The sequence below is a fragment of the Tursiops truncatus genome, chromosome 13 (genome assembly GCF_011762595.2).
Source record: "Tursiops truncatus isolate mTurTru1 chromosome 13, mTurTru1.mat.Y, whole genome shotgun sequence".
Lineage (NCBI taxonomy): Eukaryota > Metazoa > Chordata > Mammalia > Artiodactyla > Delphinidae > Tursiops > Tursiops truncatus.
This window is the reverse complement of record NC_047046.1, coordinates 18,128,252-18,143,310: the sequence shown is the minus strand read 5'-3', so window position 1 is coordinate 18,143,310 and position 15,059 is coordinate 18,128,252. Positions and strand designations below refer to the sequence as shown.

The following is a 15,059-nucleotide window of genomic DNA, read 5'->3' as shown; positions in this document are numbered from 1 at the left end:
CCCAGAGAGGTTAAGTGACTTGCCCAAGGTCACACAGCCGGGAGGTGGCAGAGTTGAGATTCCATCCCGGGTCATCTGAACCCCTAACCATCAGGCTACCCTGCCCTGCACCTTGTAAAGTGCATTCACATCTATTAACCTCACAGTATTGTGGGGAGACAGGGCAAGGGCTGTGGCCCCAGCTTTACAAGTGAGGAACTCATAGTTCAAAAAGGTGACATGCCCAAGTCACACAGCTAGGAGGACCCTTAATTGGGTCTCCTGGTTCCTTATTTCCTTATCCACTACCTCCCCCTTCCGTCGCTGTTCCCAATCCCCCGTATGCAACCCCAGTCTTTTCCCCTCTCCAGCCCCTCCAGCTGAGTCGGGCTCCCCAAACCCTAAGGGAGAGGCCGCAGGTAGATACCCTAAACCTGGACCCTCTGGCCTGCCAGGGCACCCTCAGTGTCCCTGCATGTCCCCAGCGGCTGGTGGGACTCCATGCTGAGCATCGCAGAGGCCTCTGGCATCAGGGACCCTGGCAAGAGCAGATTTACGAGCAGGACTATTTTATACTTTGCAGCTGCCGCCATAAACCCTGCACCCGCCTGGGGAGGGGGAGCAGCTGCGGGGGAACCTCCCGGGCCCTGGGGCCAGCACCAAATCCTTCCTGCTATTTCTGAGCAGCCGGAGGAATCCTGAAATTAAAACCTCCTGAAAAAATGTCAAATCCCTATCCCACTCCAGACAGATCCTTCCCCCAAACCAGATGAAGAGCCAGGAGAAAGCAGAGCAGAGCCAGACACAGCACAAGACTGCCCACTGGAGCCCCAAATTCTCACCCGGCTCTGGACGAGACCCAGCCTCAGATGCCCGAGTATAAAATGAGGGGCTGGTCTGAGGCTCTCTGAACTTTAGCGGTTCCCTAAAGTCATGTAGCTCAAACATTCTCACTCTTTAAGATTCTATGCTCCAACTACTGGCTGTGTGACCTTGGATAAATTACTTGACCTCTCTGAGTCTCCATTTTTTTCATCTGTAAAATGGGGAGAACTAACCATCATCTCAATAAGAAGGTTGGGAGGAAGAGATAAAATAATATCAGTAGTTCATAGCACTATTTGTAATAGCCAAAAGCTGGAAACCACCCAAACATCCATCAACTGGTGAACAGATAAGTTTTCATACATTCACACAAGGGAATACTACTCAGCAATAAACAAGAGGGAACTATTGATAGATACAACAACATGAATGAATCTCAAAATATTTATGCTGAGTTAAAGAAGCCAGACCAAAAAGAAAAGAAAAAAAAAAAGAGTACACACTGCACTGTATGGTTCATTTATACAAAACTCCAGAAAATAAAAATGATTCATAGTGACAGAAGCAGATCAATAGTTGCCTGGGGACTGGGGTGGGGGATGCAGAGGAACAGTAAGGAGAGATTACAAAGGGTGACGGATATGTCCATTATCTTAATTGTGGTGATGGCTTTATACACATATGTCAAAATTATCAAACTGTACACTTGAATAGGTGCATATATTGTGTGTCAATTATACCTCGGTAAAGCTGTAAAAAGTAATATGGGTAAAGCGCCAGAAGTGAATAACTGTCCATTTTTAAATGGAGGCTATGCCTGTTATTAATCATTGTGGCTGCATCTGGATAATTCTTTTATGAAGTTTCATCTCCTCCACGAGAATATAGCCTCAGATCTGTTTTGTTAACAGTTTCTCCCCAATACCTGGCACAGAGTAGGTGCTCATTAAAGAATTATGGTTGGAAAACAAAAGATCTAGGACCCTGCTACTCGCTCCTGGGCCACCTTGGAATCCAGAGTTTTAATTAATCCCAACGAAGGAAAACTGGATGATTCCAAGTGTCTATGAATGAAAACAGAGACAGGCACTGGGCAGTCACTGTCATCACCCCGGGAGGGAGGGTGGGGTTGGAACAAAGAAGGGGGACCCAAGATGAAATGCAATGGATACAAAACGCACGTGCCCACCCTACCATCAGCGGAGGGGCTCTACTTTTGGACCACAAAGTTCTAAAATGAGGCAGGAGCCTCAGCGCTGAAGAGTCCAGGCTGAGGAGCCACAGACCTGGGTCCAAATACCAGCTATGCCTGGCTGTGTGACCTCAGGCAAGTCACTACAACCTCTGAGCCTCAGTTTTCTCATCTGTAAAATGGGGGTAATGATATTGCTCCTCCCTCTGTAGAGTGTGGGGAGGGTTAAATGTGGTTATGGATGTATGGGCACGATGCCTTCCTTCAGCCTTACACACACGCGCACACACACGGAGCACTTGCTATGTGCCAGGCACCGTGCTGAGTGCTAGGGAGACAGTGGTGGACAGACCCCCAGGCCCCTCTCCTCGTGGACTGTGAATGTTGCCTGTGACAACTGCCTGGCCGCACCCTCAGACACGATGATTTCATTGGTCTGGGTGGGGTCCAGGAGTCAGGATTTTTAAAAGCTCCCAGGTAATCCCACTGTGCAGGTGGAGAGCCCTGCCATGTTGGGTAGGATCATCCTCTCTTTACACACATGGAAACAGAGGCCCAGAGAGGTGAGGTGATTCACCCAAGGTCACACAGCCAGGAAAGCATGGAGCTGGCATTGACCCAAGTGATCTCACCCCAGAGCCCAAACCACTCTGAGCACCCCAGAAGGTTAAGGATGATGTGCTCAGCACACAACGGCCTGGGAAGTGTGGGTTCTGCCCCTCCTGCCCACATCCCGGACATGACCTCAGCCAGATTATGCCCGGCCTGTCGAGCGATCAGAGCAGCGCAGGACATAGGAAAGAGGGCTCTTCAGCAACCCCCAACCCTACCACACATCACCAGGAGCCCCATTCCCACACGAGCTAGGGTTCATGTCTCGGGGTGGGTTTGCTCACCCTCCCTCTCCCCCTCGACGGCAGCAGCGGGCCTGGCCCCAGGACAGACTCTCAGGCTGGGGGCCGCCGTGAGGTTTTACAAGCCCTGGGAAAGTGGGGCCCTGGTTGTGCCCTGGCAGCCTCCTGGATACCTGGGAACACTGGAACCCCTCACCCACACGCTTAAGCCCCATTCTTCCCCCCCCCCCCCCCCCACCCCCACTTGGCCCTAGCCACACACGCTCCCACCACGGTCTCCCTCCGCAGCTCACTCCCCGCTTGGTGCCAGCCAGATGTGTGCGCATAAACGGCCCCTCCTGGGTAACTCCATCAGAGGCGGGAGCAGAGTGGAGCGGGTCTAAGCCTCAGTGGTAGTGGGGCCCTGCTGTTCCCTCCCCAAGCACTTCCTTCATTGTCACTCGTTCATTCATCGGAAAAGCAGTAGAGCCCAGCGGAGAACTCAGACTCCAGAATTAGACTGCAGGCCTGGAATCTTGGCTGTGTGACCTGGGCAACTGACTTCCCCTCTCTGGACCTCAGTTTCCCCATCTGTGACATGGGGATAATAACAGTGCCCACCTCGTAGGGTTGCCATGAGTTAACGATGTCCCCTGTTTAGAGCAATGCCTGGCACATAACAGATGTCCCTTAACTGTAAGCAATTTTTATCATCCTTGAGCGCAGGGGACTGTGGAAGAGAGGCTGGGTGCGGGGCATCCAGGAAGACTCCCAGGAGGAGGGGACATCTAAGCCAGAAGCTAGAAGATGAGAGTTAGCAAGGCAAGGAGGGGGGTGGAAAGGTGTCTTAGGCAGAGGGAATAGTAGCTGTAGAAGCTCAGAGGTGAGGGAGAGGTTGACTCCTGCACTGGGGCTCAGACCACCTCCTTTATCCCCCCCAGCAGTCCCTGGGGACACAGGCTGTGGCGAAGGCCACACACTCCACATTCTCTGGAGGGCCCACTGGGCACCAATGGGGAGCCACTGACCAGGATGCTGCTGATTGGGAGATGTCTCCCTGCCTGCTCCCCAGGGATCGCCAAAGTCCGCTTCTGTCTTACCTGGGTTTTGCCTGTCATGAGGAAGCTTCATGCACTTCCCAGCCACACCCCAGCGCTTAGGACCCCGCAGGAGTTCAGGAAGAAGGAGAGAGCCTGTCCCACCCAGAGAGGTTGAGTGACTTGGTCCCAGCCACACAGCATCCGGGTATTTGGTATCTGTATTTCGATTCTCCCTACATTCTTGGGCGGGAGCCTGTCTGGGCTGAGAGAGGGAGGGCCCTTCCCTACTGAGCAGGACAGTGGCCATTGTGTGTTATGAAACCCAAACCCCGGCCCCCTCCGGATGGATGTGGGGTCGGCGGAGGAGAGGGGCTGCAGGAGGATGGCCTCCCTGCCCCCATCACCCCAGGGATCCAGCACGTGCTCGCAGCCCAGCCGCATCTGGATTCCAGCTGGCAGCTCCAGCACGGAGGGGGAGCAGTGGCCGCAGGGATGGCCATCAAAGGCGGGGAGGAGGCTGGTGGGCGAGGAGACACAAGCCAGGGCTGCCTCCAGCCCCACGCACCACTGGCCAAGGGTGCGGCGAGTGTGGCATTGTCCCTAACACCCGGGCCAGTCCTTAGCCGCTCTGCAGGGTCAGGGGAAACCGAAACCTCAGCCCCAAGCCCCTCCACTGCCCCTTGGGGGAAACGGAGAGGTGGCGGCTCTCCTACAGACACAGTAAGTAGCAGAGGCATGCGTGGAACTTGCCCCTGTGGCCACAAGCCCAGGGCTGATGGGGCACAAGCTCCGGCCCCTGTTCCCATGGGGCATCCATCCCGCCCTCCGTTTCCCACACCAATCTGCCCATTCAGCCCCTGGCCCCAGAACGTTGCCCCACCCCCATGGAACAGCCCAGGGGAAACGCTCCCCACCGCCCAGCTGATTCACTCCTCCCCCGCTACCGCCCCAAGAAAACCAGTGACGCTCAGGCCAGAATAAAGGTTTATTGTGCTAGTTTGTTATATCCTAGCACCTGGAGAGCTGTGCAGAGGTTGGGGGGAGGGGGGACGGAGGGATGGGGAAGAGGAACCCCCCCGCCCAGAGCCTCCCCAAATCAGGACGGAGCTCAGGCTCCCTTGTCGAAAACTAAAGAACGCTATGGGCACAGGCTGCCAGATGTGTGTGTGTGTGTGTGTGTGTGTGTGAAGGGCAGGGGGTCAGGGTTCCCCTGCTCCAGCCTGTTGGAAACCCTCCCTGATCCCCTCAGATTCCCCCAGAGTGGGGTCCCCTCACACACAGCCCTGCCCCCCACCACTTCTAGGTTGCTCTGGGGCCCTGGCAGGAAAGTTCAATTCATTTGCCCCATGCCCACAGCAGCAGCAGGACGAGAGGCAGCCCTGAGAGGCCGAGCCTCCACCTCCACAGCCTTCACCCCGGACCAACCAGGAACTGGGGAGGGGGCGCCCTGGAGCACACCTGGAGCTGTAACTTCCAGAGTGTTCTCTTCAGGATTTTACTCTGTAGCTGTAAAACAAAAACAAAAGTACTCCGCGGCCAAAAGCTTTTTGGGAAAGGCTAAGCGAAATCAGATTCCATGGACACCTTTACTGCGGGACTTGTCAGAGCCTTGGGGGGCTCCAAGGGGGGTACGCAGAGCAGAGAAGCAATGTTTCCTCAATTCATTCACTGGACCTCAAAATCTTTCTTCCAGGGAACCCAGTTTGGGAAATGCTCACTTAGGAACCTGTCGTGATCGGTGCAGGACCCCTCACGGAAGCCTCCTGACTGATCTTCTGCGGCACCTCTCCCTGCTTCAACCCCAGGCACCTCTGCATCTCCCATCTGTTCAACCTCTTCCAAAACTCCTAGTTATTCTGTTTCTCTTTCCTACCTCGATGGAAAGCGGCGACGTTTGCATTGTCACAAGGGACCTGAGACATATGTTTCCCAGCGGACGTGGCTGTGACAGGGACACATCCTCAGCTCCATCTCCCCAGAGGAGCTGTACTTTGGGATGTAGGCCTTGGGGCTGCGGGGATAAATGTTCTCGAAGTGGATGAGATTCCTGAGGGTGGAACAGAGACCAGCATCTCTGCCTGCTGTAGTAGGATCAGATGTGCCGGGATTTGCCGCGGGGAGTGGCCGAGTAGGGGGTGTCAGAGCACGGTAAGGGCCGAGGACCTTTCTGTGCCCAAGGAGGTGACCACCAGGGGTCCGACAATCAGGGCCGGCAGCCCTAGAGGCCTGTTAGATGCTGGGGGGGACACTGCCGCAAGCACAGGGGTTTTCGAGGGAACCAGCTGGGCCCGCAGCTCCGAGGGCTAATGAGGGAGCTGCTTCTGGCTCCCCTTGACCTTCAGCAGCTGCCACAGCCCCATCCGCCTGCGCCGAGCAGGGCTCCTCTGGCGGCGCCTCTGGTTTCTCTGCCGGGACCCCGTGTCCCTGGGCTTCCTGGTCCGCCTCCCGGCTGCCCTTCTCCTCTTCCTCCGACTTGCCCTCCATCATCCTGGCTCCGTCTCCCATGCCCGGGGCGGCCCTGGCGGGAGACTTGAGGTTTTGGGTGGCGGCGAGGATGTCAGCCTGGAGCTGCTGGGAGGAATCGCGGGCCTCGTCGGGCCGGCCGTCAGGGGCACGGTCGGGGACCTCGCTGAAGGCCCGGGGGCCCCCGGCCCGGTCACTCTGGTCCACGTACTTCTTCTTAGGGAAAGATGAGGGGTAGTAGGCAGAGGCTTTGTGTTTCTGGCGGGTGATAAGAGCGGCACAGATGGTGAACAGCAGTAGGAACACCAGGGAGCCCACCACGGCGATGAGCATCACGTACTGGCGGAAGAAATCCACGATGCCGTCCAGGAAGTTGGTGGGGGGTTTGGGGCCCGCCAGGGGCGTGAGCTGGGGCCCCACCGAGGTGAGGCTGAGGGCTGGGGTCCGGGGTGGCGGGAGGCTCGGGGAGGAGGCCGACGCGCCCTCGGCCTCCCCGCTGCCCGCCGTGTCCTCCAGGAAGGTGGCCCGCAGGGACACGGAATAGGACGCCGTGGGCAGGACCCGCAGGAGGAGCAGCAGAGACGCCGTGAGGCTGGGGGCCGCCGCGGAAACCATGCTGCCTGGAGCCTGTGGGGAAGCAAGGCAGAAGAGACGTCAGGGCGGGGCCCCAGCCTCAGGGGACCCCGAGGAGGCGCAGCAGACACAGAACCTATTCCAGCAAGTCGCTTTCCTTCCCCGGGCCTGAGCCTCCCCACCATACAATGGACCCCATCCCGGGGTTTACACTGGTCCCCCCGACTTCACTCTGAGCTTCTGGAGGGCAAGGGCTAAATCTTGTTTATCTCGGCACCCTCAGGGTTTTGCATCATACCTGGTATACAGCAAGTGCTCAATAAACGCACATTGATGGAGTTGGCTGAATGAATAAGAACTTACCCTTTCATTGCTTGCCATGTGCCAGACACTACTTTACATTTCTTACATGGAATTTCTCATTGAATCCTGAGAAGTGCCCAATAGGGCAGGTACTACATTCTCCCCATTTTCCAGGTGAGGAAACTGAGGCTCAGAGGGATTAAGTGACTTGCTGAGGAAGAGCTGGGGTTTGGATGCAGGTGCGGAGGGAGAGAGGACGGTAGGGCTCAGTGAGTAACTGAGAGAGCTGCCCCCTCCTCTGGGAAGCCATCCTCGCTGCTCCCAGCTCCTCTGCGGTCCCGTCTCTGGAAGATTCATAGGTTTTGAAGCATCCCAGTTCTGAGCTCAGCAGAGGCCTGTGTGAGCATCTGCCCCATGGCTAACCCCCACCTCGAGGCTCAAAGCAGGGCCTGGAGGCCCAGAGGGAACCCTCGTGCCTGGAACAAAGCTGGAGCCTAAGTCCTGTGGCCGCCACCAAATGGGATCCAGATGAACCCCGCACCTCCCTCCCCCCGCTGGAAAGCTCCCGCCGTGAAGCCCCCAGACCCTCCCGGCCCAGACAGCCCGGCTGACTAATAAATTCCTTATGGCCCAGCTTTACGCAGCAGTCGGCTTCTAACGCAGTACATCTCCCAGCCAGCGTGAGCGAGCCCGGCCGCTCAGAAAAACCCAGCAACCCCTTCCTGCGCACCCCAGGCTGCCCCTTGAGAGCCTCTGCCCCACCCGGCAGAGAGCACAGGACTCTGGGTGGGGCTACAGGTGCCAAGACGGAAAAGCCTCACGATGCCCTGACTGAGGTGCCCTCTCCAGGGGATGGAAACGGGGAGACAGAGGCCCAGAGAAGGCAAGGGGCAGGCCCCAGGCCACACAGTGAGTTCCGGGCTGGAGCAGGAAGTCAGGTGCCCAACATCTTGGCGGCAGGTCCCCTCGAGTGCCCAGGCCTCAGGCCCAGCTCCATAAAGTGGGTGACAGTACCGACTCACGCTGACTTGGGGATTCAGAAGATGATGTAGGAATGACATGGGGCCACTGAGTGGCTTGTTCCAAGTGACCCGGGGCCACCTGATGTGACACGAATTTGGACAAACTGGCTCAGATGGCAAAACACAAAAGATAATTCCCAGGACATCAAATGAGGCAACACTCACCCAGGGTTCATTTTAAATGAGTTGGTCACTGTGTATTTTATCACGCGTTACTCATCTGAGCCCCTTTTGTGGGTGCAATTCCAAAGAAGCCATGGGCACTAACATTGTCTCCATTTTTCAGATGGGGAAACAGAGGTTCAGAGACAGACAGTGACCTGCCCAAGGGCACACAGGTGCTAAGTGTCAGAGCTGGGATTTGAACCTTCTTCTTTGTGACTCTGAGAATTCACACACACACACACACACACCTTGCACACTCTCTCTCATGTGCCTCAGGCTGGCCCAGGAATGGGCTCACATCACTGGCTGACATCACTTGTCAGCTGGAACCAGGATCTGAGGTGTTCCACAGAGTTTAGGAGCCTTCCTGGGCCCTCCACTCTCTGACACTTGTTAGCAAAGGTTCCTACAAAGAGCTTTTATCTTTGGGGTTTTTCTCTCTTGCCTTCCCCCGCCTTGTGTCAAGCCTGGGAGAGACCTTTCATGGTGGCAGCTGAAACTTCTCACCATAGACGGCAACTCTGACCAGTGGGGCCTGAAGAACAGGGGCCTTTCCTGGGGGGACAGCTGTGAAGTTTCTGTACTGAAGGTCTGCAGGCAGCAGAGTGATAAGGCCGGTTAGGCCGGGATTAGAATCCTAGCTCCATCTGGGCCTAGCTTGCTGCCCCGGCCCTCTGGGCCTCACTTTCCCCATTTGTAGACTGGGGGCAGCGTAAGGAGGTAAGCACAGGGCCTGGCTCACTGAGCTGTTAGGACCGGATGAGATCACATTCAGAAAGCGCCTGGCGCAGAGCAGCTGCTCCCCGAGGGAAGGTGAAATTCAGAAGCAGTCGAATTTCTACCCCAGCAGAGATGCAGGATCAGCCGATTTTCCCACCCCAGGCTGACAAATGACGATTATTCTCACCTGATGTGTAAATGTGCTCGTTGTCTCCCCCCATTCTCCAGGAAAGAGCAACTTTCTTACCTCGTTGAGTGAAATCTCGTTGAGCGGCCAGTGAGGAATCCAGGATCAGACAGACACACACACACACACACACACACACACGAATGTGTGGCGCACACACACACACACACACACACACACACACACACACACACACACACACGAATGTGCGGCAGTGAGTCGGACAGAGAAAAGTCCTCCTTTCCCCTGGATCCTTGGGGGCAGGGGCAGAGGATAAGGAAAGAGGCCACAGAAACTACCTCTGGGTCTTAAAGGCTGAGACCCCGACTCTCAGAGTCCCTCACACCCACCACAACCCTCCCCACAGGGCTCCAGGGGAAAGGTGCCGGCAAAGTGCGGGAGCCGGCCGGGCCTCACAGGAGATGGCTGTGTGACCCTGCTTGACTAGCCCCCTGACCTTTCTGGGCCTCAGTCTTCTATCTGTAGAATGGGCACCCTGGCCTGGGCTGCTCTGAAATGATCGTTCTGCCCATCAGCTGCCCCCACCTCCTCCCTGCGTCCTCATTTTTTCCAGGATGTGGAAACTCACAGGCCATTAAGAGGTGGGGTCAGGCCATCCCCTCTTGTTTAACCCAAGAGAAAACCCAGGCCCAACACTCGGAAAGGCCTGCCCAGGGTCGCACAGCCAGTCAGGGCAGAGCCTGACTGGAGAGGCGGCTGCGAATACCTGGGAGGAGGTCATTTCCCAGCTGTGTGTCTTGAGAGCAGGCAGATCACCTCTCTGAGCCTCGGTGTCCACATCTGTACAATGGGGATAAGGCCACCTTCCTGGACTATTGTTCGGACGAGAAATAGAGGCGGCTGGCACAGTGTGGATGGCAAGTAGTGGCACCACGTGACTATCCGGGACTCCTAGCTGGGAGCAGGGACTCTCTTCAGAGCCCAGCTCACTCACCATAGAGTTTATCGTTTTCAAATGTGATAGCCCCACTTGAGGTCAGGAATAGGCAGATGAGGCAAATCCATCCCTAAGGCCAAGTCCCCCAGCACCTGAGACTGATGGGCCAGAGTGGCTGCCCCACCCCCATTCAGAGACTGGTGGCCAGAGGGGGAGGGGTGGCCCACATAAACCTGGCTTCAATTAGTGGCCTTGTGGGGAGGGGTTCTGGCTGCAGCTCTGCACCCCCTGCTCTGGGGCAGCCGAAGACAGGGACCTGGGCCCCTTGGATGGGAGGCCTGGGGAGGGACGGGCGTCCTGAAGGCTCAAAATCGACACACACACGCACAGAGCGGCGGCAGCACAGGCGCACAATACACAGACACAGCACAGGCACAAAGACACAGACGCATAACATCTCGACACCCCAGATTGGCCACCAGCACAGATACACAGAGGACACACGTGGACACACAACGGGCTGGTTCTCTGACATGTGCACATATGCACCCCCTGACCTCCCCCCGTGTATCCCCACGGACGGGACCACCCCCATCCATACCACCCTCCCGCAGACCCTGGGAGCACCTACCCTGGTGCCCACTCTCCAAGAACAACACATCCCCTACAGCAAGACCCCAACTGCCCACACACAACTGCACACACGCAACACTCCGGCCAACCCAGCACCGCACTCGGGAGGCATCCAAGGTGCACACACATCCCGCCACCCGCCCCCTTAGCGCAGATCACACACAAGTAGGCAGCAACCAACACACACTCAAAGCTCACACACACTTAGAGAAGCCCCCCAAAGCACTCACACTGGCCCCCTAAACTCCAAGACACACCAGGCTCCCTGGAGAGAGGAGGGGCCCCCAGGACTCACCAGTTCCTCTGCACACAGGGTGTCCCGCCAGGTGGAGCAGAGCAAGTCCGTGGCAGTGCCCTGTGGCCGCGGCTCTGGGCTGCCGCCGCCCCGCCCCTTTCCTCCCGCCTCCTCCCGCCTCCCTTCCTCCCCTCCGCAGGGCCAGCTTGATTTCATTAAGTGGGTTTGGGGTGGGGACAGGGGCAGGGGCGGGGCCAAGCTCGGCCACACACACAGTCCCCCCTTGCTCACACCCGTGGGCGTCCCCTCCACGCCCCGGGAACACCAGATGGGGCATTTCCTCCCTGACCGCTGGTCCCCAGGGCAGTCTGAGGATGACAGACACACAGACAGGGCCGTCCTGTGGAGCACTCACGGCCCAGAGAGCTGGGATCCTGCCTCCCCTTCTGAAGGGGATGAGGTCAGGGAGGTTCCGAGGTCCCTGAAAATGAGAAGGAAAATTCCCCGCACTTGGTTCCAGCTGTGACTCAGGTTTTCCGAGGCTCAGGGTGCAGAGTGGGAGCCGGGCTGCATTTAAGGGATGCATGGAGGGTCAGGCCTGAGGCAGGGAGCGAGTCCTGGCACCCACTGTCTGGCCCTGGTCAGGCCCTTTCCTTCGGCAGGCCTCTGTTTCCCCATTTGCAGGGGTGGGTGGGAAGCCCTCTGGGTTCCCTACGGCTGTAACATCGTGAGATCTGTGGCCTCGTGATATCCCAATGGAATGGGCAGAGCAGGAGTCGTGGCCCCATTTCCCAGATGGGGAAAGTGAGGCAGGGTGAATTCAAGAGGCTCACCCAGGGTACCGGGCCCTCTGGCAGACCTGAGGCATCCAGGGGGACAGTAGTCCTTTGCATTCCTTCGTTCCTGCACCATTCATTCATTCATCCATCAAATGCTTAATGAACACCTGTAGAGCACCAGGCGCAGTGCTGAGCAGACTTCAGAGGTAAATCAGAGCCCAGCCCTCAGGATGCTCGCAGACTTCCAAGGAGAAGCACACGTATGTAAATTATTTTTTTACAAAACAGAAATGGGTCTGTGGCAGGAGAGAGGCCAAGGGCCCTAGGACGGAGAGAGATCCCCTGAGAGAAGGAGGCAAGGAAGTCGCCCTAGAGGATGTGGCTGTGAATGAGCAGAGTCCCAGGAAGAGGAGACCCAGGAAGGGCATCCCAGAAGGAAGGACCAGCGTGGATAAAAGGCAGGTGGCTGGGAACGCCACGCACGGACAAGGGGCTGTAATTAAACTGGGCTGGAGCATGAAGTGGACGAAAGGGAGGAGCTGCTGATTAGGGTGGGAGCAGTCACCCAGGCAGGGCTGAAGTCTCAGAATGGCATTCATCCACGAGGCAGTAGGGAGCCAGGGAAGGTTTGGAGCAGGGGGAGTACGTGAATGAACAGATCATGACCCCCCTTTAGGAACCAGGGCCCTAGGTTGTAGCTATTCCCTTCTATGGTCCCAGCAGCCCTGACTCACCTGCTCAAAGAAGGGGCAGCTGTTTGGAAAATAAAACTAGAAAATTTCCCATCTTCTCTGAGACCACCCCAAACCTTGCATCCTAAGGGAATGGGGAACCGTCCACCAATGGACACACACACACACACACACACACACACTCATGTGCACACAGGCCCCCTGGGGCAAATGGCTGCCCACAGACATGTTGTAACAGCTGAGCCCTCTTGAAGATGGCCAGGGGGTGTCCCAGCCCCATCTTAGACCAGATGGCAGGTGAGCAGGAGTGGCCAGACCTGCCCCAGGGCCCACCGCCTGGGGAGGAGCCCCTGCCCTAATAGTCTGAGGGCTGAGGGGGATTGGATCCCACGAGATCAAGGGGCAGAGAGGTACAACTAACCTGAACAGGGCCTGCTTCCAGCACGGGTGGCCCAGAGGCCCCAGACTAAGTCGCGGTCCCATTCTGTGTTCCTCCTTTGGGGCCAGAGCAGCCCCAGACCGGAGACAGAGAGACCCAGGTTCTAGGTCTGCCTTCACCAGGTCCTGCCCCATGGGGAGCCTCTTTCATCATCTGTAAAACGAGGATAGAGAATTTTTTCTGTTCACAAGGCTGCTGGGAAAATCCGGAGTCAGAGGGTGTAAACTTGCTGGACAATACAAAAGCATTGGCCAGGTGCCAAGTGTGTAAGTTTCCTACAGCTGCTATAACAAATATCACAAACTTGGTGACTTAAAACCACACACCATTATTATCTTAGCGTTCTGGCAGCTGGAAGTCAGCAATGGGTCTCACTGGGTTAAAATCAAGGTGTCGGCCGAGCTTTGTTTATCCCAGAGTCTTCACAGGGAGAATCTGAGTCTTTGCCTTTTCAAGCTTCTAGAAGCTACCTGCATTCCTCAGCTCACAGTCATCTTCCTCCATCTTCAGAGTCAGCTGCAGGGTCTGAGTTCTCACGCTGCCACCTCTCTGGTTCTCTCTTCCAATCCCTCTTCCACTTTTAAGGACCCTTGTGATGATATTGGACCCACCCAGATAATCCGGGATCAGCTCCCTAAGAGCCTTAACTTAATCACACCTGCAAATCCCTTTTGCCAGGTAAGGTGACAAACTCATATTACGGTTTTGAGGGATTGAGATGTGGACATCTTTGGGGGGGGGAGGGCATTATTCTGTCTCTCACACCACGGTTGCCTATGATTACTTGTTCCCTGCAGAGCTGGCTGGAATCCTCCACCCTCCGAAGCACTGGGTTTTCCTCCCCCCATAGAACCTATCATTGTGCGTCAAACCCAGCGGGTTCCAGAAGACCTTAGGGGGAGAGAGGTGAATGAGTAAGCAAAGCCCATTCAACAGATGTGGAAACTGAGGTTCATGGCGGCGTGACCTACCTGGGATCCAACAGCATGTTGGGGATCAGAGCGCTTGCTTCTCCACCAGCCCCTCTGTGTCTTAGCTGGAAGTGAAATTGCCAGGCTAGTGACCCTGTTAAAGTGTTATCAGACCATGTTTCTCACACACACACACACACACACACACACACACGCACACAAAGACACACATGATCTCCTTAAGCCAAACATCTCAACCTTCTACCTGAGGACAGAAGAGCAAAATGTCAGTCACTGATGGGAGAAAGAAGGATCCCTGAGTTCCAACCCCCCCTCATGCATCAGCTGTGGGTGGCTGGGCAAACCTCTGCCCCTCTCTGGGCTGCAGCCAAATGTGGGGTCAGTCTAGGTGCCCACCACAAGCCTGCCAGTGGTAAGGTTCCAATGCTGTAACTTTCTAAATTTTATTCATTCTACAAACATTCCTTGAGCATCGATTTTACACCCAGCCCAGTGTCAGGCCCTGGAAGACAGTGATGAGCAAACACAGGCACCAAGAGAGGAGACCTGCAATAAGCAAGTAAACAAAGAAATGAATATCTGACTGCAAACTGAGCTAAGGGTTGGGATGGGGCATTTCTGGGGCTATGGGAGGCCAGTCTTGGGGGGCTAGTCTAGGCCTGGAGCTCCTGGGGACCTCCATGAGGAGGTGAAAGTAGAGTCACTCATGAAGATGAGGAGGTATTTAGGAAGGCAAGGGTGTGGCAGGATTCCTAGCAGTGAGAATGGCATGTGCAAAGGCCCTGAGGTAGATGGGAATCCAGCACCTTCAGAGCAGTTCCTGAAGATTATTGAATAGATGAACTAGGTGTATGGGGTCCGGGAACTTTGCCTGTTTTGAATACCGCCATAACTCTGGCATCTAGGATAGTGCCTGGAACACAGTAGGTGCTCAGTAAATGCTTGATGTCAATGACCACTCTGCCCTCCACTCTCACATCCCCAGGCTCCAGCCACTCCTCATCCGTCCTGAGGGACTCACGGTCCACATTCTCCAGCTCCAGGACCTGTTGAGGGGTCTGGCCCGGGTGACCCCCATAGTCCGCAGCACCGTGGCTCCAGGCAAGGGCAGGCCTGGGGCATGGAGGTGGCCGGGCCACTCACTTGCGA

The 15,059-nt window shown here is 56.3% G+C and overlaps 1 protein-coding gene across 3 annotated transcripts; it reads right to left on the bottom strand.

The window, feature by feature from the left end:
• Window positions 1–4,841: 4,841 nt before the first annotated feature.
• TMEM119 (transmembrane protein 119) lies at window positions 4,842–15,059 on the bottom strand. 3 transcript variants are annotated; one of them, XM_033837094.2, is made up of 5 exons: window positions 14,932–15,059; window positions 13,950–14,014; window positions 12,961–13,131; window positions 11,129–11,549; window positions 4,842–6,959 (listed from the first exon to the last, which is right to left on the bottom strand). In XM_033837094.2, exons 4-5 carry the CDS (start codon window positions 11,282–11,284, stop codon window positions 6,099–6,101), a joined length of 1,017 nt encoding a protein of 338 aa, XP_033692985.1. In that variant the 5' UTR covers window positions 11,285–11,549; window positions 12,961–13,131; window positions 13,950–14,014; window positions 14,932–15,059; the 3' UTR covers window positions 4,842–6,098. The 3 variants fall into 3 exon arrangements, with proteins under 3 accessions (XP_033692985.1, XP_033692986.1, XP_033692982.2); XM_033837095.2 differs by lacking the exons at window positions 11,129–11,549; window positions 14,932–15,059 and having other exon boundaries at window positions 13,950–14,899; XM_033837091.2 differs by lacking the exons at window positions 11,129–11,549; window positions 12,961–13,131; window positions 13,950–14,014; window positions 14,932–15,059 and adding an exon at window positions 10,030–10,135.

What these genes read in the sequence shown, in the direction of transcription:
- TMEM119 (XM_033837094.2), bottom strand. Translation starts at nt 11,284, where the DNA reads ATGAAATCAAGCTGGCCCTGCGGAGGGGAGGAAGGGAGGCGGGAGGAG. An exon ending in CCCTGTGTGCAGAGGAACTG is followed by an intron (nt 6,960 to 11,128) that starts GTGAGTCCTGGG and finishes GCTTCCCCACAG; the next exon opens with GCTCCAGGCAGCATGGTTTC.